Consider the following 23,147-nt stretch of genomic DNA (forward strand, 5'->3'; position numbering starts at 1 on the left):
CGTGTGCACGGAAAGGGATGCCGTTTGTGCCGTGTAAGCTATCCGTGTAACATAAATTAAGGGCCGTTTGAGCCGTGTGGGCGTTCCGTGTAAAAAAAATTGTTCGCCGTTCGAGCCGTGTGACCGTTCCGTGTAAAGAAATTTACTAGCCGTTTGAGCCGTGTAGTCGTTCCGTGTGAAGAAAGTTACTAGCCGTTCGAGCCGTGTAGCCGTTCGTGTGAAGAAATTTACTAGCTCTTCAACCGTTCCATGCAGAGAAAACTTTTAGCCGCTCGAGCAGCAAAAGCTATCCGTTTAAAGTTCGTCAGCCCTCGAAGCGGCTCAAGCTACACGCTACATATACAAAAAAATTGGCAGACGTTCAAATGGCATGAGCTTAAAACTGCACCTTAGTAAAATTAATGTGTTGTTTACAAGCACCTCGTTTTAAACAGACACGGTTTTTTTTCTGCTCTTGAAATATCTTTGCTTTTTTAACAATCGATCATCGATAAAAAATTTATCTAAGTTTATCTAAGTTCAATTCAACGACACGCGTAGAAGCATTAAAACGAAAAACTAAGAGAAAAAATCTGCTTGGATGCTTTGACTTTGAAATGATTTCTCACCGCAGGACAGTTAAAAAAATGGCTGCCTTTTTTTACTTAATTTTGTTACGCGCGTAGAAGCATTAAAACGAAAAACTAAGAGAAAAAAATCTGCTTGAATGCTTTGACTTTGAAATGATTTCTCAGCGCAGGACAGTTAAACAATGGCGGTCTTTTTTACTTAATTTTGTGACGCGCGTAGAAGAATGAAAGCGAAAAACTAAGAGAAAAAAATCTGCTTGAATGCTTTGACTTTGAAATGATTTCTCAGCGCAGGACAGTTAAAAAAATGGCCGCCTTCTGGTATCTTCTGATGGCCCCTGAACTGATCCTCGGTGGCAAGGGATGGTTTGCACAGGAGTCACGAGAGACCATTTTCGACTCCAGAGGACTTCTGTTTTGTGCATAGTTGACAGCGCCTTCATGATGCCGTCAGAAGCGTAAATACTGAGGTCGACAATGAAGAGAGACGACTTAAACGGGCAGGAAGGTAGCCTGTTTCAGCGGCGAGTCTTACAAATGTGCGAGGCAGCGAGGCGTGCGAGGCAAGACAGCGAGGCATGCCAAGCGAGGCAGCTAGGCATGCGAGGCAGAAGTCCCTACTCAAAATAAAAAGGAGCTAGGAGCGCAGAAATGATGATTTGCACTTCAAGAGTACTGAAAAGGTTTGACGACGGATTTCAATAGATTAAAACTTCCTCTTTCACGCTAGGTAGTTTGTGGTTTCAAATTGTGGTATACGTTTTGAGTTATAGCTATGTTTCTGTCAGTTGGTACAGATCAAAAAAGGTCTCACATGAGAACGAGGCTGAAAATGGCACTCAATTTATTCATAGAAACTTATTCATTAAGAAAATAAATGTTATCCAGACAACTGATAGGACTCAATAAAAGTCGATTTTATGGAAAGCACCACGGCTTGAAAAGAAAACACATGGCATTTGTTCTCGTTTTGTGTGACGTGTCACAGCATCCTCATTCGCTGTTGCATAGGAACAGAAACGTTTCGCTCACGTTCACCTGCAAACCATTTGCTCTTTCAATTTGCTCTTTCCGCACTTAAGAGGGGTTTGCTCTACGGACCGACTAAGGTATGCAAGATAGCAAAGACCGATTTTCCCAAACTTTGCCAGAATAAAGGCCTCGGTAAACTAGTTCTAAAAATATAAGTTTCGGATCCTTAAGAATTTTTTTGATTTTTTAGTAGAATTTATAATATTTTGCCCGTGGCGGCACGCTAAATCAACGCCGAAATAGCGACTTTTGTGGAAGCTGTTATTCATATATTAAAAGCTTCCTAGAAAAAAATTACCAAGGAACTTAAAACCTTTCATTTCCTCTGTCTATAAGTGGTGTTCAAATTATGTGGAACAAAAACTGGAATTTTTAACGGAATTTTTAAGTTTATACATTTTGACAGTCGTAGCAACAGCCGAATTTTGCCTAAATTCACGGGTCAAAAAATCACTCTGGTACACGACTTTACCCTTTAAGACTATACGCCGTAGAAAGAGAAATTTCCCATCTACAGTTTCCACGAAAAAAAAATTGGGATAAACGAAACGACGAATTTTGAAAGCGTTTTGAAAATAGGTCACTCGAGTCACATGAGTGACCTTTCGACCTTCCGTGTCAATAACAACAACTAACGGAAGGTCTTCAAATGTTACGTTTCTTCGTTAAAATACGTGTAATTTCCACTTTGTTGCATGCTTTTAAATAAAAGGAAACCAGGTTTTTTTGCGGTGGAATTGCTTATTTGCTATGTTGGCGAGTTTGTTCGAAACTTTCGCGAGAGTTTTGAAATGCGAGCTTATCTTCTGCTTTGAGCGGTTCCGGTACGTTGATTACCAAATTATACTTTCGAATCTGCTTTCAACGAGAATGTGGCATCTACAACGAAGTAAATACCAAATCTGAGCAATATAGAAATATTTCTTACCTTTATGATTTTTCCTAGTCCAGAAACCACATTATTCGTACCAAAATACGGAGCGAAATGCCTCTTCACGTCTTCTTGTCGCACGCGATCATGTTTCAATGTAACGTCCATGTTAACGATTAACTTGGCAAAACCGCATAATTCAACAGGAAGTACAGTTCACTGAGGCTTTCTTGGTAGTGCAGCAGCGCATCTTCCCGATCTTACTTTGACATCTCAAATACTCGACGCTGTCAGCTGTGTTCTGAGATGTGATGTGAATGTGCAAAGCTAGACTGGATAACTCCAATTCACCCCGGAAGTGGCGCGGCCACGAAGCAAATTTTCAACTACCGATTATACTTGCTGTCACTCCAGTGCAGTTCATTTTGACAGAAACGACTGTGCCGGCTTTTGCTTATGGCCGCGTGTGAATATGGACAGATTGCAGGGGGAGAATGTGGTCCTAGTGTGGACAATCCGGCAAATACGAATAGTGTCGTCATTGCTAAATGTACCAAAGACATACAAGGACATCTACGTGCATACGACGTTCGAGACGCTTCTATAGACTCGGAGCCAAAGCTATTACTAGCACGAGCAGGTATGTTGTAGTTGTACGGATATGTTAGTAACTAATAATTACCCGCTTAGTTTTATTCTCAAGCACCCAAGACATGTATGATTCTCGTGAATCTGACTAAAATTTAGAACAATAAAGTGAATACGAAGCAGGTGAAGGCACAGTAATAATTAATAATTACCAACAATAAGCATAACACTTTTACTGATCTTTACTTTTATGTAAGATTAAGTAAGGTCTGCATACAAAAATAGTGGACCATAAATTACACCCGGAGCTTATCTTGGTTCCCGTGGCATGGGTAGCCTAGGATGGTAGTCCAACAGAGGGTTATCCCCATCATTAGAGAGGTTAAGCATGAGGTTTACGGCAAACGGCAAACGGCAAAACTGAAACTTTTGCCGTGTCTCTTTAGTTGTGTGTACAGTGGAGTGAAATTATTTGTATTTGCAATGAATAGTAGGAGACATTATTCCATTTTTGTGTGCTTTATTTACGGATTAGAAGAAAAGAACTCAAAATCAGAAGTTATCTTTGCCGTTTGCCGTCTGCCGTTAACGTCATGCTTAACCTCTCTATTAACTCGCCGGTACCCAAGGTAGAGAGAGGTACTGTGAGAGTAAAGTGTCCTGCCCAAGAACACAACAGTGACCCCGGTAAGGGCTCGAACTTGGAGCGCTCGGTTCGGAGCTACTAACCGTTGGGTCACCGCGCCTGGCAGGTGCATAGCGACTTTTAAACGTGGAATTGAAGCGTGACGAATGCGTGACAAATGCGTGACGAAAGTGGACTATGTTTCTAGTACCCAGTTTCCTTTTGGCTTAGCTCACAAAAGAAGAGAAATAGCTTACTTAGACTGTAGTGAAAGGATACAACATATGAATGCAGTGACGTGTCATCAATGGTAAAAACAATTATCAAGAGAATATTGTCAAATGTTGTTAAGCACAGTGCCTTGATTGTTTTCTTTTAAAAAGGCATTTTCAATGTGGGCGAAGATCATCTCAAACTCACAATTTGCCCAAGACACCGCGACAAGTTTGGCATCAGATGGCGTTCAAATAAAAGAAATTGTGCCGCTCCAAGTGGATGGTCTTCGCATGGGAAGTCAGTATCAGGAGTAAGAGGAATATCTCTTTCTCATGCCAAACTACTCCACCATTTAACTCAAGTACTGCTTCCTGTAGGCTCACGTAAGTTTTCAGCCATATAACACGTTTACACGTTTGATACTTTTTGTTACTCCATATTAAACCGAAATAAGTGGTATACACAAAATAAAGAGTTGCTTTTTAACTATATTGAGACCAAATTAAGCCCCGAAGGGTTTGGAAAGATTATTTTCCAGAGCTGACCCCCCTCTTATTCCAGGGCCTGGATGATCGGGGGCCCCACTTAGCTGAAGGTCTGGATCGGCCACTGACTCAGCACGAAACGGAGAAAAACGAATAAGAACAAGAAATCAAAGATTTTCTAGTTATACATTCTAGCTAGGTAGAACATGAAATCCAGCCATTTTTTTAACTCCTTAGGAATATGCACACAATGTCGAAGAAAGCTGGAGGAGTCATCTCCTATAGAAAGCACTGCCCAAGAATCTGCAATTTCACCTATCGAAGATCAATGTGGCCCAGAACTTGAAGAGGACATATCAGAGAATATCGCAAAGGTAAGTAATATGCATCAGCTACAGAGGAGGTTACTCATTGCTGATCTTAACTATGGTCGCTGCTGCTGCCGCAACTCAATGGGTTTTTTTTAAATCCACCGGCCAAGTTATTTTCTACTAACTCATCTTCACTTGTACGCAGTAAAGGTTATCATTCAAGCTATTTTACTTGCTGGCATAGCCATATGGATTGCCTTTTTATTCCCAAGTGAACATAATTTTTTTCTGTTTAAAACACAGAGAGCAGATGCAGCTAGTTCAGAAGTCATGCAACAACTTGGTGACTCAATCTACCACCTCAAGATAGAAGACTATAGTCCGTGCCAGCCCGACTCTCAACTTGATGACTCAATCCGTCACCTGACGATAGAAGAAGAAAATCTGTCTCAGCCTGATTCTACACTTGGCGATTTAGTTTACCAACTGACAACAGAGGAGACTAGCCTATATCAACCAAACTCACAGTCGGCAAGCAGCGAAACCTCTAGCGGCAGCGACACACCAACAACCAGCCTGACCACGAAACGTTTACTACTGAATGATTTCTTACGTTCATGTGATACTGATACTGTCGGGCCATACAAACGGCGTTGGGAGGAAGCTACCGTACGTACGAGAGCTAACCATGTATCCAAGGCGAAGTCTGTAATTGTGGCTGGCCTTAATGTTATCGCCCCAGGAGATGCAGGCTACCTCTGGGAGGCCGTAAGAAATTCCGGGTCAGTCGAAAAAGAACTCGGTATTGGCGAGCCTGAGGAGCGAAAATATCTTGTTGCTCTGGCAGAGTCTTACAAAAACGCATCATCCTGGGAAACAAGACGTCAAATATTGTCAATCATGGCGGACCTCACAACTTTCAAACACATCCAGAGCTACATCCCAGGCCTTACCGAATACCGGTTCAAAATGGCAAGACAGCATTCTCTTCGGTATGGGCGTGGAGTCGAAGTACCCCGAGCAAAAAGTCCGAGAATGAGAGTGGAAAGAAAACAGCTTGACCACTTTTTAACTTACATAACGAGTCCGCATGTCATCCAGGATATCCCGTTTGGGCAGCGATACCTACGCCTCTCCTCTGGGAAGATACTAGAAACACCAAATGTCATCAGGACGATGATCCCCAGCAGACTAGTAAAGCAATACCAGACTTACTGTGTGGAAAAAGATTTCACTCCATTCAGCCCGGCAACTATGCTAAGAGTCTTGTCGGCCTGTGCGGCTACTACCAGGAAATCCTTGCAGGGTCTGGATTACGTTGCAGCAGACGGTGCGAAAGGTTTTGAAGATCTGTGTTCAATGGTGGAACAGCTTAAAGAAAAAGGGGGACTGGACAGAGAGACTGCTAAAGGCTGGGAGATATCCCTGAAGGAAGGGAAGGAATATTTGAAGGCTGACTATAAGGTAACACAAATTATTATTTTTTATTTTGTTTTGTTCTGTGATGCGCTTTTCTCTCTTTATTGCTCCCACTTTGTCGTTACGAAAAATGTTTTGATGACCACGGCTGGAAAAGAATATGTCTGGTATTCATTATTGCACCTGCCTCAACATTTCGAAAATACTCCCAACCCCTACTCCGAAATTCAGACGGAAGCCAAATATTTCCCAATTATAGGATAAGCATTACCAAAGATGAGCCTACGGGCTAAGATTGATTTACTAGCATATTCTTTTTCAAATATTAAACCAAAAGGTATTTGTTACGCACATTTAAATCCGAAGATAAGCCACACCTTTACCAATCCCCCCCCCCCACCTTTATTTGAGCGCCAGCGCTTTTGTCACTTTATGGTTTTTGCTCAGTCTCTTTTCTACAGGTGCATTGTAAGCAACCAAATTGGAAGTGGATGTTTTATTCATACAAGTTACCTTATTGGTACTAAATTTTGCGATTTTGCGAGACAATATTTCGCGGGATTTTCTTTTTGCGATTTAGTCACAACGTACGTTAAAACTAGTAAAAATATATCAAAAACGTTAAAAATACGTTTCACGGGTCTTTAATTCGCGATTGTTTGAGAATCGCGAATATTGTGAAATTATAGACCCGCGAAATTAAGTAACAATAAGGTATGTAAATTGCCACTCTTTCTGTTTTAACAGGTGCACATATCCGAGTGCTGCTCTGTTGCAGACCATTGTAGCAGCTATGCCCTTAGCGACAGCAAGAACAGTGAGCTGAGTTCCTTGTGTTCCCACGACCACAGTCTCAAGTGTTCGAAGTGTGAGAGTATCAGTGAAGTACTTTGCTGTATCGAACGATATTTAACTAAATCAACGCTTGCGCCCGAGGAGGCGGAAGACTTCTCTTACATACATAGTCAGGCCGTCCAGGCAATCCAGGCCTGGAAAGCACACCAACTCAGAACTGTTAAACAAGACACAGCACGAACAGTGTGTTTAAGTGCTTTGGACGAGAGCAATGTCATGATAACGCTAGATTGGGCAATGAAATTTCTCCCACTCAAGTACCGAGAGACCCAATCTGACTGGTATGCAAAGAGAGGCATATCATGGCATATCAGTGTCGTCGCAAGAAAGATGAATGGGTGGTTTGAAAGTCAATGTTTTGTACATATCGTGGAAAACGCATCACAAGAGACAACTGATGTAGTGCGTATCTTGGAACACACCTTGAGATCACTAAAGGAAGAAAATCCCGAAGTCGGCACTGCCTCCCTGCGTCAGGATAACGCTGGATGCTACCACAGCTCTGGCTTAATAGCATCATGCCCTCTCATGAGGGCTAATACGGGGATAGATGTTAGCAGAGTGGACTTCAGTGACCCACAGGGGGGAAAGGGGGCCTGCGATAGGAAGGCAGCGACGATTAAATCTCACGTACGCAGGTACGTGAACGAAGGGCATGATGTTCAAAACGCCCAGGAATTAAAAACGGCCATTTTGTCGCATGGAGGAGTTCCCGGGGTCCGCGTTGCCGTTGTTGACGCTACTGTAGCTGCTCGCGCACTACCTGAAGTTAAACTCGATGGAATAAGCATGCTGAACAACTTCGAGTTTTCAAGAGACACAGTCAGAGTATGGAAGGCATTTGACGTCGGTGAAGGAAAGCAAATCTGCAAATCAAAAGTTGAAGGTAAGAAAAATGAAAACAGAAAGAAATAAACAATAAACAGTGCGCAACTAACGATCAACTTCGCGTATTACACCCAGTAAGTTTGTTGCAAGACATCAAATACGTCTAGTTATCACAAAACTAAGGCAGCTGAGAGAGCCGACAAGCGAAATCAAGAAACCAGTGTGCTTTATTTGTGGTAAAAGGTTATCCTAGTCCCTGGGTCTTTTTTGTATGTATCTTTTCATTCTTGATTCACTCTGTTAAAGTGTTTATGACACGAAATCTTTATTGGCTTTTTTCTTTCGTTGATATGCTTAAATATAGGATTGATAGTTAAAATTTGTCCCAAAAAATTTTCCGTCATTTTTTGCCTCCGAAATGTCGCACTCTCAGCCATCTTAAAAATTCATCAAACAAGTAGACGTCACAAAAGTGACGTGACGTACCTATTGTCATAGCGGCGCGGCCAAAAGGTTCGTCACGTCAGCTTTGTGACGTCTACTTGTTTGATGAATTTTCAAGATGGCTGAGAGTGCGACATTTCGGCGGCAAAAAATGACGCAATTTTTTTTATGGACAAATTTTAACTATGAATCCTTTATCGAAACATATCAACGAAAGAAAAAAGCCAAGAAAAGATTTCGTGTTATAGACACTTTAAGCTTAGGGTATAAAATTATGCGGGATTTAGTTTATTTTAATACTTAACCATGACATTCCTTTTTTATAGTTCCTGACATTCTGAAGAGTTGCCGATTTGACTGCCAGTTCTCTCCTGGTGGCTTCGTCCGCGCTTCCCAAGAAAATTCAAAGAAGCCATGCCTTGATGAAACGTTTGAAGAACAAGAAAACGACAGTGGTGCGGTGGAAGATTCCAGCGTCCTGTTTTCCTGCCCAAATGAGGGTTGTGTAAAGGTTTATCAGAGGTATTCAAGTCTGGAGAAGCATATGTCCTTTGGCAAATGCAAGATGTTGCCAGAAAAAGAGACATTGCTTGACAAAGCAAAGAAGTCATACCACATACTCCTTCAAGAAGATGTCAGTTCCGCAAAAGCACTAAAAACAACTGAAGTTGAGGCGACGGAGGGAGCAGGCTTACCCTTGAAAACAGCCAAAAAGCCCAAACGATTTAGTGAAACTCAAAGGAAGTACTTAGAAGACAAGTTCAACCTTGGGCAGGAAACTGGTCACAAACAAAACCCTGAGCAAGTTTCTAAAGATATGCGATTTGCAAAGAAAGCAGACGGGTCGAGGTTGTTCTCCAAAGACGAATTCCTAACTGCACAGCAGATACGGTCGTTCTTTTCAAGAACGGCAGCTAAGTTGCGCAACGCTGTGGCAACTTCCGACGAAGATATTAGAGCTGTGGAAGTAGAGCAAGAGTTTTGCGATGCCCGCCAGGTTGTACTGGATGACGTGCAGTTACGACACCCCATTGTTTATGACAACTTAAACCTGTGTGACATGCACAAGAAGGGGAGAATGAAAGCATTGAGTATAGCTATGCTCAAGACTGTTTGCGAGTTCTTTGGCGTTTCCACGGACGGATTCATCGCAACCCGCAAAGCGGAATTTCTTTTCTCCTTAGAGGAGATTGTAAAGGGGTGCAGCTGTTGTAGCAAATAAGACAGCAGTCATGTTGAGGTCTGTTTTCTGAGATTGTTAAGTGTATAGTTTGTTGGCTTAGGCCGGGTGAGATTGTGAAAGGGTGTATAGATTGTTGACTAAGAGGAGATTGTAAATGGGGGTGGCTCTGAGTAGAGATTAAGACACCTGTCAAATTGTCATCTGTTATCACTTGAATTGTATAGCTTGTCCACTAAGGGTAGTTTGTAAAAGATCATGTCTCTAATTAGAGAGTAAGACACCTGCCAAATTGTCATCTACTATCACTTAAATTATAGCTTGTTCGCTAAAGGGTAGAAGGGGTGTGGCTCTAAGTAGAGAGTAAGGCACCTGTCAAATTGTCATCTGCTTTCACTTGAATTGTTATAGCTTGTTCGCTAAGGGTAGTTTGTAAAGGGGTGTGGCTCTAAGTAGAGACTAAGACACCTGTCAAATTGTCTTCTGTTTTCATTCAATTGTATATCATGTTTGCCAGAGGGTAGAAGGGGTGTGGCTCTTAGTTGAGAGTAAGACACCTGCATCACATGAATTGTATAGCTTGTTCGCCAAAGGGTAGTTTGTAAAGGGGTGTGGGTTTTAGTAGAGAGTAAGACACCTGCAAAAAGTCATCTGCTATCACTTGAATTGTATAGCTTGTTCGCCAAAGGGTAGTTTGTAAAGGACGTGGCTCTAAGTAGAGAGTAAGACACCTGTCAAATTGTCATTTTTTGTCATTGAACTGTATAGGTGTGTTGGCTAAGGGGATTGTAAAGGGGTGTGGCTCTTAGTAGGGAGTAAGACACATGTCATATTGTCATCTGAATACAATTGGCTAGCTTTTTGGAGAAGTAGCTGGTTGGTTTAAGGAAATTGTAAAGGGTAGTGCCTGTAAGTAGAGGCTTAGACATTTGCCACATCTGTTTTCCACTTGAATTGTACAGCTTGCTGACCATGTGGTATAAACCAAACAATAAAGATGTTTCATTGTGGATCTATACTAAATGCACGTACAATGTAGGATGGTATGTTTTATACCGCAGTTTCTTAGAGCTGAATAATGTCGCATGGACGATGGAATTTGCCTGTAAAGTTTAACATAATTTCAATAAGAACGTCAAAAAAAATAAATATACTAAATACACATATACCTATACATTCGCTTACTATATAACTATATTTTCAATTACCGTTTAATGAAGTCGATCAATGAAGCAACTTTTACTGTGCTCAAAATGCTCACGAAGTTTTTGCTTTTGTGTATAATATATATTTTTTAATTGATTAGCAACCTTTACGTACAGCTGGGTAGCCTGTGGCTTTACTTTACAAATCGTTAACATTCCTAAAAGACAAGCAAAAGACCACTTCTGTTGACCGAGAGCGTCGAGAATTTAAGATGCCCAATTCAAGTAACACCGGGAAAACGCACTGCTGCACTACGAAGAAAGACTCAGTGAACGCTGCCATAAGCAAAAGCCGGCACAGTCGTTTCTGGTTCCCCAAGGATGGTTCTTCGGTTTGGACCCTCCCACCCCCTGGGATTTCTAGTTTTGCTTCATACTTTCTTTAAAAAGTTTGTACTATTGAGACCCTCATCCCCCTCGGAATTTCCAATGACCATCCTTGGGGTGGGTATGGATATTTTCTGGAACCGCACATTGTGGGCATTTGCTTATGAAAGTAAGCTGCAGATTGATCTGATTGATACACACTAATCTATTTTCACATTTACCTGTTTTCTATGGGATATATAATTATATATTGTTTTTACCGGTTTCACTTGTAATAATAATAATAATAATAATAATAATAATAATAATAATAATAATAATAATAATAATAATAATGAACTGAAAATAATTAAAGCTAAAAAAAGCGAACACCTCCGCCTTCTCGCCTTATGAGAAAATAAACTTAAGCTTATAAAAGCTCATTTGCTGCTCATATTCAGAATCAAAGCCTTACTACGACTTACCTTTTCTAAATCTATCGAGTATTGTTTCGGTCGTATTTAGCTTGTAATCGATGACAGCAGATTAAAACACCGCAATTCACGAAGCAAAATAACCAAACGTGGGCCATGACTGACCTTAAACCGAAAGCGTGAGGAGTGTCAACGAGTGAAGCCGGTTGAGTGACTGGAAAGATGACCGGAAGTGCTAAATTCAGCGCATGCATAGACGTTCTGCCGCGGTGTCGTCATGATCAGTTTAGTCTCAAACATGTACTCGCATTTTCTTTGTTGCGATTTAAAAATTACACAGCGGGAAAGAAAAATTAAAGTTTGCTTGGCATTTCTATTTTTTTTTTTCAATATTTGTCATGACTACAGTTTTTTTTAAAACCAGGATACGTCTTTGTTCAAGTATGCAGTTTTTTGGATGCCTTTTTTTCTATTTTATTGTCGTTGCAAATAAATTGATGCATATCTTCACCATTTGCCGAGTTGAAACCTGTTCTGTTTTAAATTTCACCGCTTGCAAACTACATTCGTTTATAGTAAAGTATAAACATGTTAGACACTCTTTGCTTTTATAATAATCTTTACTATCATTTTGAATTTAAATGTGGGAAATCAAATGGTTCCAATCCCGGCATCTCGCGGCAGTAGTGGGGCCGTACTCTTTTCTAGTAGGGCCGTATGGCTTTTTCCGGCTCTGTCAGATCGAGAGGTATCAGTCATGGCCCTCATACGGTATTTTTTTCCAATAGTTTTCCAAGGAAATTGCGCGGGGCTCCGTACGAGTCATACGATAAGTAGTCTTATTTGTGCATTTTATTGTTTTTAATTGATCTGGTGTAGATCCAGACAGAGGCGGAAATAAGTGTCATGTAACGTACTATTGATTGAATAAAACTCGTAAATCATCGTTATAGTTACTGTGGTTAATGAACAAAGCTATAATCTCGTTCACATACGTGCCACTAGAATCCCAAGCGGGGAGGGGAGGAGGGGAGGACGACAGGAGGGGAGGGAGACGAACACCATGTTAGCTATAACAAAACTAATACACAGCCTATTACTTGACAAGTAATACACACCTGTACATTTAGTTTGTTCTTTTTTAATACGTTCTTTTAAATTTACAACACTGCATTTCTAACACTTCTTTTATCTTATCCAGAATGTTGGAAAAATATCCAACTGGCTTATTTAGTTGACCATTACTGCTACACGTTCTTTAACTTATCCTTTAAATCTTAACGCTTTTGGTTTTCCTGGTTCTTGGTTGTTGACTTCTAACGTTTTCCTTAGCAACAGCGGAGGAGATAGCCACAGAAGACTGTGTAGATGCAACCCCGCTTGGCCTGATCTTTCGGCGCGTCACTTTGGAGGTTATTCTTATAGAAGGTCGTCACTTCCTTGGCCCCAGCCACTTGTTCGTTCTCGTCTGCGTCGTCATTTGCGTTGTAAAATGTCTTGGTCTCTGACTTATTTTCGTCCGCAGAACGTTTACGGCTGGTGCAACAGCGGAGGAGATAGCCACAGAAAACACGGTAGGTGCACCCGCGTTTCTGAATCGGCGAGTCACTTTGGAGGTCCTTATGGTAGAAGGTCACAGTTTTGGCCCCTGCCTCATGTTTTTCCTCATTTGCAGGTTTGCCAAAAGTCAGAATGGCAAACATCACCAGGAGGCTAACAATAACTGCGGGCTAAAAGGAAAAAAGAGAAATAGAAAAAGATAAATACAAGGTATGCCAACTTTAATATTGTTCATCCAGTTATAAAACGATTTACTGAATTTGGCAGAACTTTTACCGTGACTGCTTTTAAAGAATGGAACAGCCTAAACATATCTATGCGAAAATTGTCAACGATTAAAGCTTTTAGGAACTCTCTTTGGAAGAGAATTTTTAAAGAACAGCAGTTTTTAAATCATTTTATTCTGTAATTTAGTTACACTTTTACTCTTTTTACCTTTTTAATATTTTATCTCGTATTTCTTGCATTTTTATTTGTAATATTTCATAGTTTATCCATAGTTTTAATATTCGTATTGTTCTGTGTATTTTTATTTTTTATTGTAAATAATTATTGAGGGCCACTGGTTTGTTAGTGTTTTTATGCTATTTTAGTGCTACCCTCGTTAAATAAAGACTTTACTTACTTACATACAAGATGAGAAACAACACAGAGGGGCCAGGCTCACGTTACTACCACTCGGTCAAAATGCCGGCGTCAAAATTTGTAAGGATTTGAATGAGACTTTTGATATTCACCAGAATTAAATGTTCCATCAGGTGCTCCTGACTTAACAACAGTTTCGAATTGCTTTGATCACGGAAATTGTAGAGCTATTTAACTGAAAAATTATTGTATGTATATAGTTTGTATGATGCAACAGATACAGAGAAAAAAATTAAAACTGCAGTTGCAGTGCATAACAAGGGGCTACAAAACGATCATATCCATTTTGAAACAATTAAAAGAAACACCCACAAGGGGATTTAAGAAAAAATATTGAAAAGGCGTTTTCTGTTTTTTTTTTTTTTGACATTTTACGGCCTTTTTAAGGCTCTTGATGCTAAAAGAAAATAAAAAATTAAAGTTAACTAAATTAATCTGTTCCGATATTTTTTGCGAAAAATTGCAATGGCAGAAACTTATAAGGAAGAAAGCACTATCACTGAAATTTGTTGGGCTGTTGTTTTTTGCTTTCCCGAAAATTGTGGCTGGGGAATTTTCCCCGTCACCAAAACGACATTTTCACTTCTTCCAAATCAGAAACCACTATATTTCCCATGTAATAACTGATGGAATTACAGGATTTACGAGTAAACATTCACCAAAATTATCAATTTGAATGACCCTGATAAATTAACAACAGCTTCGACTTGCTGTGATCTTGGATCTTTTAGTGCAGTTTGACTGATTTTCATTTTCATTTCACTGCCCATTGTGCCCACTGGCACGTAGGGCAGCAACAGTTTGACTGAAGAATATTCTAATTTCCTTATTGAAGATTCCCTAAAAGTTATAATATATAGTCCCTCAGCTTAATAGTTGAAGTCTTGATTTTTTGCTTAGGCAATAACAAAAGGGGCTTCTCGGCTAGAGTACAAACCCATGAGCGAGGTTCAAAATACCTACCTTCATTTTGTCTTCACCGACTGCAAATTGTTCTCAGCAAAACACCTGCAAGATAAAAACAGTCCAGTTAACGATTCGTGCTCAAAAAATTGCAACAGAATTTTCTCCAAAAAAGGCCCACTCATTAAGAACTGATAAAAAGTACCCTTAATTCTGTTCTATAAGGTTTCCAAGCCAATTAAAACTGCGCTTAAAAAAGAAATATTTGTGTGTGTTTATCTTGTTAAAAAGCTCGTTTAATGTAAAAAATGCTTACTCGTACCATTTTACTCGTACCATCGTAATTAAAAAAAAACTTACCTATCAAAGATCTCAGCGCCTGTGTCGAAAGATTGAAAGCAGAAACCTAAACGAAAGGAAAGGAATAGAATAAAAATGTTAGAAACACAACTACAAGCTCACATCAGCAAATCATCCAATACTTACTTGTCGCTGTTCAAAGGGCGAATGAACTTTTCGTTGAAACACCGTCACTGTTATGCCCCAATCGTGTTTGTTTTTCAATTTGTTTGCCACGTTTTGTTTTCTCGCCATAATTGACTAGGATATAATTACGTCTGAGTGTGATTCTGCCAGAATAAACAAAAGCGAAAGTTAAGATTTTCGATTTAATGGATAGTATTCATATGTTTTTCTTAATTAAATACCCCTAATTCAGAAAGAGATGCATGTTTTGGTTCAAAATTTATTGAGAATAAGTAAATTTTTCTTTAAAAAAAAAAACATAACATAAATATACTCAGTATATTAAATTGGAGAAAAAAAATAAGAAAAAAGAACTTGGCCTCTTACTTTGTTTTAAAATAAGCAGTATTTTCAAAACATGAGCATTAAATTAAACTGTCAAAACTTCTGTTTTTCAACTATGGGAACACCGTGCCTGTGTATATAAACCTCAATTTATCCTTTTAACGAAGGTTTTAGAGACAAAGCGTGTTCCTTAACCTGAACCAACACCGTATAAAATTAGAAGTATTATCAAAACTTGAGCAATGAATTAAACTGTCATAACTTCTGCTTGTCAACTAAGGAACACAGTGATTCTGAATTTTAACATCAATTAATCCTTTTAAGGAAGACATTATTCTGATTATTAAAAACAAGGCCTGCTTTCTAAATCTGAACCTACACCGTATATTGCTCAGACCAGAAACTTTTAATTGTTATATTTTTTATCCACTTGGAATCAAGTGGAACATTGTTTAATAAAGAGAGAAAGCGTTCTTCAGATCTTTTTAACGAAAATGTCGTCTGACCAACACAGATGCACTGTCTAGTTCTGTTAAAAGTTTCTTTACTAGTGCGTTAAATCTATTTTTATTTTTTAGTAAGAGTAAACTTTATTGAGATTTATAGGAGCATATTTCCAAAAGCCAATTTTCACAATTAATGTTCATAATTTAAAAACCCCATGCACTATATACTCTTATCTTAAAATATTTTTCTCTGACTAAAAATAAACGACATTTTCTTTAAATTCGAACAATCTTTCATTTAGAAATGAAAAGAAAATCGGTGAAATTTTTTCTGCTAAAAAATGCGTCTCAAAAATTTAACGATAAAATTAATAAGTTCGAGCCACCTTAAAATGTCGGGCAGTCTTTTCAGATTATGTCAATGGCCCTGGAAAAATCATCAAATACTAATAACAGTTTGCTATCTCCGGCTTCAACGGTTCACTTAAAATGTTTATCTTGTTGTTCTCAGTAGGCACATTTCATGCATAAGCGAAGATTCTTAGTTATATTTTGAGCACCGTTTTGGCCAAGAATGCAGCAGAATCCCCGTAATAGTGCAGACAGCTGCAGACAGGTTACGCTTTATGTATTTTATGTATAATATTCGTTAACGAACGATTTAATCCCTTCAAATATGTTTTTAAGCAAAAACAAATACACGAGAAGAAATTTAGCGTTCGTGGAACTTTACGCCTATTGACATAACTTGAGACATAAACTGGAGGAAGCGGCCCGCTTTCTCAAGCCCAAAATCTATTTAAGATTAAAATCTGAGATATTTTTATACGCTGTTTCTGACCTGACCAAAACCGATACCTCATTTCAGATCAGACCCTTACCAGGAACTACTTCGGTTTGCGTAACACTAAACAAAGGCTTCAAATTACCCGTGTTTACAAATCATACGCGCGAAACGAGAAAACAGGATCCGTGTAGCTCTCTTATTTTTCATGGCCGCGCGAAAGATTGAAAACCGTAGAGACAGCACTTTAGGAAAGAAAATGTTGAATAAAAAATCTCAAGATTATAAGTCATTTTAGTTAACAGTATCGCTCTACATTTTTACTCGTCATTCGTAATTTCAGCAATATTTTTAGGGTAAATTGTAAATTTAAAAAGATTGTATTTTACATGCAAGTGATTTTACACACGAAAGTGTTTAGCATATTCCATTCATTGCGAGCTTACACAAAGTAGATTTAAAGATCTGCATATGATTGTGATTTAAGATTGAATTTTAACCGTTTTTATGTTTAAAGCAACGCAAACAGACTCAAAATGGGCTTTTACTTGGTTCAAATGTCGGGTTGTATGCTTAACATAATTTGCATCGCACAGATTACATTCAGATTTATAGTTCAAGCATTGATTATTAACAATAATTGGGGGCTTCTTCTCTGTTGGGGCGGAAACAGCAATTTTCTTAGTCCGAAAGACAGGTTCATTTGGGACACCATTGTCTGCGCTCAAATTTTTTATTTGCCTTTTGACGGAATTAGCTGATTGCTGATCATAAAATTGTAGTTGGCCCACGATAGTAGGGTTGTCGTCACTTGTATTCTTGGATGCATGTTTAGTGTCGATATTAGGCGGAATCGCTGAATTGATTACACAAGTTATTTCGTGTGTTTTGTCTTTTGCTATCAAAGCGTGTTTACACCGACGTCATGCTTTTAAATTAAGATTGCCAAACAGAATCCGGGGAGAGTTAGGATACTTTCCAATTGAATTAAGGTACCTTATTCTTACTTATTTTTGCGAGTACTAATTTTTTGCGATTTTAAAATAATCGCGAAATCTAATACGCTCGATGAAATCATTGCGCGAAATATAAACACGCGAAAATTGATTCCATATTATATACGTCAACAGAACCAAAATTTTAAATGTTCGGAACTGCAACTATCTACCTCTGAAATTATCTTTCCGTCTTGTTTTTGACTATCAATCTTTCTTTGATAAACTGTTTCGCTCTTAAACCTCTTTAACACAGTCACAAAGTTTCCGTCTGCAGGCTGCTTGTAGTTACATTGAGCCAGACCTTTGTATATTCCCAGTAGTTTCTTAGTCTAAGACGACTGCTCCATAAAACACTGACAAAATCGCGAAATTTAATACACGCTATTTTCTTGCAATCGCGAAATTTAATACTCGCGAAATTCGGCTCTCGAACTTTCGCGAAATTAAGTACGCGCGAAAATTAGTAAGAATAACTTAAGTATGTGCAGCGCCAAAGGGTATAGATTTTGACCATTTTGTCTCAAATAAGGTATCATCTGTACCACTCAGGTCATGAATAACGTACAATTCTTGTCTTGAATAGTTGTTTTTATTCGTCTTTTTAAAAGCATGCTTTAATAAACACGGAAAATTTTAAGTCCTTCTGAAGTGTAAAGACAAACAAAAGTATTTCTTGGGTATGATCTGATCTGAAAGGAGGCATCTGTTTAAGTCAGGTCATTAATAGGGTAAGCGCTTTAGAAGTGGTTAGATTTTCAGGAAGTACCCCTCCTCCAGTTTGTTTTAGTTTCAAGGCAAGACAATATATGTAGAGTTCCTAGACGCAAAATTTGTACTCGTGTGTTTTTGTCTTTTGTTTTAAAAGTATAAAAAGAAATATATAAAAAAAATTCGTTAACGTGCATTATACATAAAAAAATATAGCATAAGTTGTCTGCAGCTTACTGGGGCACTATGACGCGGATTCAAAAACGGTGCTCAAAATTATGACTATAATTTTACAGGTGACAAATTACTCCTTAATTTTGGCGCGAAATTTCAACGTTAATTTATAATTTCACATGTGAAATTATAAAATTGCCATGGCAACGTAGTTAGCGGCAAGACAATAAAAGATGTTTTAGGGCTTAAACTTTGTACATTTTCGCTTGAATTTCATCTTAGCCAGCCTTGGACATGTACTAAATTTTTTGATGATATTTTATATTTCAAAACGTCAAAACGACTTCAAGACTTAAGCCAATTACATAAATGGCATCGAGCGGATTTTTGAGCGTTTTACACGAGCGCCGTTTTTAGTTCATTCAAGACGAACTATAGTCATAATGTGAGAAATAATTGACAGTTGATTAATCTTGAAACTTTTTGTCAAGGGCAAAAAGAAATCTCTGAACGTTTTTATTCAAAGACTAAAGACCCTTGCGAACTTAAGCAAAATGTATGCTTTCAACTTATCAAAGCTCAGAGTTCGCGATGCAATGTACCCGTCAAAAACATCTAAGATTGCAACGTAATTTGTCACCTATGATATTAAAATGGAAATAAATGGTATACTCGTAAAGTTAGAAAATAATTTCACTTGCATTTTTTGAATTTTGACAAAACGCGCGTGAAATTATTTCCTAATTTCACTCGTCACCATTTGATTACCCATACAAAATCCTTTCTAAGTTTTTTTTAAATTGTAGGCCAAACCTCCGTTTACGCTCAACTAAAATTGGTCTGACAAACATGTATGTTTGTCAGACGACAGTCTCGTTATAAATATCTGAAGAACGTTTTCTCTTTCTTTATTTAGCAATGTTGCTATCGGATTCCATGTTGATTATAATATAACAATAAAACGTATTTGGTCTAAAAAATATACGGTGTAGGTTCAGGTTTAGAAAGCATGCCTTGTCTTTAAAATCGTTCTTAAAAGTGTTAAATGAGCATTTAAGAAACAGGCATTGTGATGCCATAGTTGACAAACAGAAGCGAAAAAAGTATAATTTACTGCCTCAAGTTATGACAATTCTGCTTATTTTCAGATAGCTAAATAAATATATGGTTTAGATTCAAGTTTAGAAAACACGCTTTGTTTCCAAAATCGCCGTTAAAAGGGTTAATTGAGGTTTATATACACAGGCACTTTGTTCCCATCAGAGTTGATAAATAGGAGTTTTGAATGTTTAATTTATTGCTCACGTTTTGGCAATTCTGCTAATTGTATAATAAATAATTAAAATAAATATACGACTTAGAATCAAGTTAAGAAAACACGCCTTGTTTTTAAAACCTTCGTTAAAAGGGTTAACGTTAATTTAGGTTTATAAACACAGGCACCGTGTTCCCATAGTTGACAAACAGAAGTTTTGAGGGTTTAATTTATTGCCTCAAGTTTTGGCAATTCTGCTAATTTTAGAATAAAATAAATACACGGCTTAGATTCAAGTTTAGAAAACTCGCCTTGTTTTGAAATTATGAAAAAACTGCTCATATTATATTAAAATAAAACACAAGTTTTTTCTGATTTTTCTGAATTTTACTGAATATAATTCTGTTTTGCAACTAAAAAAAATATCGAGAAATTTGCTTATTGTCAACAAATCGTAACCCAAAAAAAATTCTACCAGAATAAAGGGTTTTTAAATAAAGAAAATAACATTTAAAAATAATATCCATGATATTTGAAATCCACCTTCGCTTTTGTTTATTCAGTTAGAACCATCCTAGTCAATTATGCTTAGAAGACAAAACGTAAGAAGTTCTTTTCCCTTTCAAAAACGACAAGTAAGTATTGGTCAATTTGCTGATGTGAGCTTGTCGTTGTGTTTTTTGCTTAAAACCTAAAATTTTGATTCTACTCCTTTCTTTTCGTTCAGTTTTCCGCTTTCGTTCTTTCGAAACGATACCGTAACAGCTAATACAAAAAAACACTTAAAAACAATTTTTCAGACTGGAGTTCTTTTTGCAGTGCAACGCTTTTATAGCAGCGGCGAACCTTCGTTTAAACAAAAATGATTAAATTACCGGCGCAATAAACCGACGCGGTATGTTGGGAGAACACGAGAAAAGCTTGTAAATCACGAGCCGTCATGCGAGTAACTTTAGCTAGCTAAAATCTAAAATCATTCTAAATTTGGTTCGCTTCAGGTTGCTATAGGTACATAAATCGGATTAACATGATAAAGCACATTAAAAAGTAAATTGACCTGTTCTCTTAATAAAAGGCCTTTTTTAATTCACCAGGTTGAGAAAATTCTGTTGCAAGCTTTTGCGATGCTTAGATTGACTGGACTGTTTCTATGTTGCAGGTGTTTTGCTGAGAACAGTCTTGCAGTCAGTGAAGACCAAATTAAGGTAGGTGTTTTGAACTTCGCTCGTGGGTTTATACTTTTTCCCCCTACCTAGTAGCCCCTTTTGTCATTGCCTTAACAAAAATGGCAGAACTCGACTATTAAGCTGAGGGAATAAATCAGTTTTGTTTTGACAAGTTCTAAAAATCTTCAATACGAAAGTTAGAATATTTTTCAGCTAATCTGCACTAAAAGATCCAAGATCATGGCATGTCAAAGCTGTTTTTAATTTATCGGGCGCATTCAAATTGATAATTTTGGTGATTGTTTACTCGTAAATCCTGTAATATTCCGTCGATTGTTACATAGGAAATATAGTGGCTTTTGTTTTCGAAGAGGTAAAAATATCGTTTGGGAAGGGGGAAATTCTAGCGACGATTTTCGGGAGACCAAAAAACAACAGCTGGAAAAATTCAGGTGATAATAAAATTATTTCGTTTATTTGAAGTTTCTACCACTGTTATATTCCGCAAAAAATATCGGAGCAGATAAATTTAATTTAGATTATTTTTTTAGCGTAATGGCCCTTAAAATAACCGTAAAATATCAAAAAAAGGAAAAAGTCTTTTCAATATTTTTTCTTAAATCCCATTGTGGGTGTTCCTTTTAATTTTTTTGAAAGTGGAAACGATTGTTTTGCAACCCTTGTAGTTATTAAAATTATTTTTGCCCGTATCTGTCGCATCATATGAGCTATATACATACAAGAATCTTTCAGTTAGATAGCTCAAATATTTCGGAGATCAAAGCAAGTCGAAACTGTTGTCAGGTCACGAGCACCCGATCAAACATTTAATTTTGGTGAATATCTGCTCAAAAAGCCTTTAATCCCCTCAGATTTTCAAGCCAATCGTCCTAAATCACCTTATGGAAGCTGCTTATGCATCGATACTCACTAGCTTTTTGGATGTAAGCCTTTTTGAATGACCCTTTTCTCGACACTAAGGGTGCGTTTCCTTGGGAAAAATCCAAATCCGGATTCTTGATCCAAAAACGGATTTTGCGTTTCTTTACCTATATCCGAAAATGGATTAATCTGGGATCAATGATCTGAAGAATCCACACTTCGAGTGGATACATCAGATCATATCTGAATCCGGATTTTTAGGATTCATGATCCGTGCGTTTCTTTGGGAAAGGATTCGAAAAAAGTACCTTGGCCCAGCGGTCTTTGCTGTGAAAATACAGGTTCGCTCTTTGTAAACACTGCCATACGGAAAGTTTTAGGCGGTTATTTCGATCAAAATACAAAAATATTTCACGATAAAAGGAAACGGTAGCTTCAGATAGGTATGTAGTATCATTTTAAACGGGATACAGGTTTTTAGAACAGCCACTGTGTGCCTACGGAAGTTGTATCCTTTTGAAATTGTCACGAGTTAAATTTGCACTGATCATTTCGAAATCATTCTTCGCTTTCAGATGCTTTCTCGCCACATTGTGCTTAACGCTAAAGAAGATCTACTTCGACGGGTGGTTTTTGTAAAAGATTTTGTATGCTTAAATTATTTTAGCTACGATACATTCGACGAAAAATAAATTTGTGCTGATCTTTTATGTTCTGTTGAAATGTGTTTACGGGGTTGTCATGGCAAAAAATCCGTTTTCGGATTCTTCGTTTCTTTGGGAGTAAAGTATCCGTGTGATCAGAGATCAATGATCCAATTTTGGATTTTCCCAAAGAAACGCACCCTAAGTCAAGTCTGGTCGAGCCAACATTTTAAATTTTGACTGTTACCTATTTGGTGCTTGTTGTTTATCGTTGCCGATTTTGTGTTCAAAGTTATTTTTTGACTTTCACTTAGTTTTATGTCCTCTGGTTTAAATGCCTTAGAACAGTCAAGAAACGTCACATAGGCAACAAACAATGTGAAATTCTAACTTACTGGCTTTTTATTATCTTTATTTCGATATAAATTTTACCTATAAAGTTTGACCCAGTAGTCATAACGTGAGCCCGGGCTCCCTGTTTTGTTTCTCATATATTTCTTCTTTTTTCTTTTTTCAGCCTGCAGTAGTTGTTAGCCTCCTGGTGATGTTTGTCATTCTGACTTTTAGCAAACCTGCAAATAGGTACGAACAGGGGGGGGGGGGGGGAAGCAACTTCCCATACATTCTCTTATATGAATTCTGAGCGATGCTCTCACAACTTGCAAAGCAATCATCGGGGCGGTAGTCAGCGGATCTCTTTACGGCGCATGAGCAGCTCCTTTCTTTGTGAACTTGCCAAAACAATAACAACATGGGACCAGTGAGAGAGTTCGATTATTCTTTTTTTATAGTAATGAAAAATAA

At 38.1% G+C, this 23,147-nt stretch overlaps 3 protein-coding genes and 1 long non-coding RNA gene across 4 annotated transcripts; 3 read left to right on the plus strand and 1 right to left on the minus strand.

The window, feature by feature from the left end:
- Nucleotides 1–4,265: 4,265 nt before the first annotated feature.
- On the plus strand, nucleotides 4,266–7,916 carry LOC144630983 (uncharacterized). Its single transcript, XM_078489335.1, has 4 exons — nucleotides 4,266–4,284; nucleotides 4,624–4,760; nucleotides 5,001–6,161; nucleotides 6,864–7,916. The coding sequence occupies exons 3-4, from the start codon at nucleotides 5,028–5,030 to the stop codon at nucleotides 7,884–7,886; spliced, it is 2,157 nt and encodes a 718-aa protein (XP_078345461.1). The 5' UTR covers nucleotides 4,266–4,284; nucleotides 4,624–4,760; nucleotides 5,001–5,027; the 3' UTR covers nucleotides 7,887–7,916.
- Nucleotides 7,917–12,489: 4,573 nt separating this feature from the next.
- Nucleotides 12,490–14,882, minus strand: LOC144630084 (uncharacterized). The gene is made up of 3 exons (XM_078488364.1): nucleotides 14,837–14,882; nucleotides 14,537–14,581; nucleotides 12,490–13,098 (listed from the first exon to the last, which is right to left on the minus strand). Exons 2-3 carry the CDS (start codon nucleotides 14,540–14,542, stop codon nucleotides 12,697–12,699), a joined length of 408 nt encoding a protein of 135 aa, XP_078344490.1. The 5' UTR covers nucleotides 14,543–14,581; nucleotides 14,837–14,882; the 3' UTR covers nucleotides 12,490–12,696.
- On the plus strand, nucleotides 14,178–14,426 carry LOC144630085 (uncharacterized). Its single transcript, XR_013566451.1, has 2 exons — nucleotides 14,178–14,303; nucleotides 14,368–14,426. It is a non-coding gene; the product is annotated as an uncharacterized LOC144630085 (long non-coding RNA).
- Nucleotides 14,883–17,052: 2,170 nt separating the features above from the next.
- LOC144630825 (uncharacterized) lies at nucleotides 17,053–23,147 on the plus strand. Its single transcript, XM_078489186.1, has 5 exons — nucleotides 17,053–17,083; nucleotides 17,352–17,508; nucleotides 20,811–20,856; nucleotides 22,861–22,925; nucleotides 23,135–23,147. Exons 1-5 carry the CDS (start codon nucleotides 17,053–17,055, stop codon nucleotides 23,145–23,147), a joined length of 312 nt encoding a protein of 103 aa, XP_078345312.1.

This window comes from Oculina patagonica, chromosome 11 (genome assembly GCF_052425735.1).
Source record: "Oculina patagonica isolate OP01 chromosome 11, crgOcupat, whole genome shotgun sequence".
NCBI classification, from domain to species: domain Eukaryota; kingdom Metazoa; phylum Cnidaria; class Anthozoa; order Scleractinia; family Oculinidae; genus Oculina; species Oculina patagonica.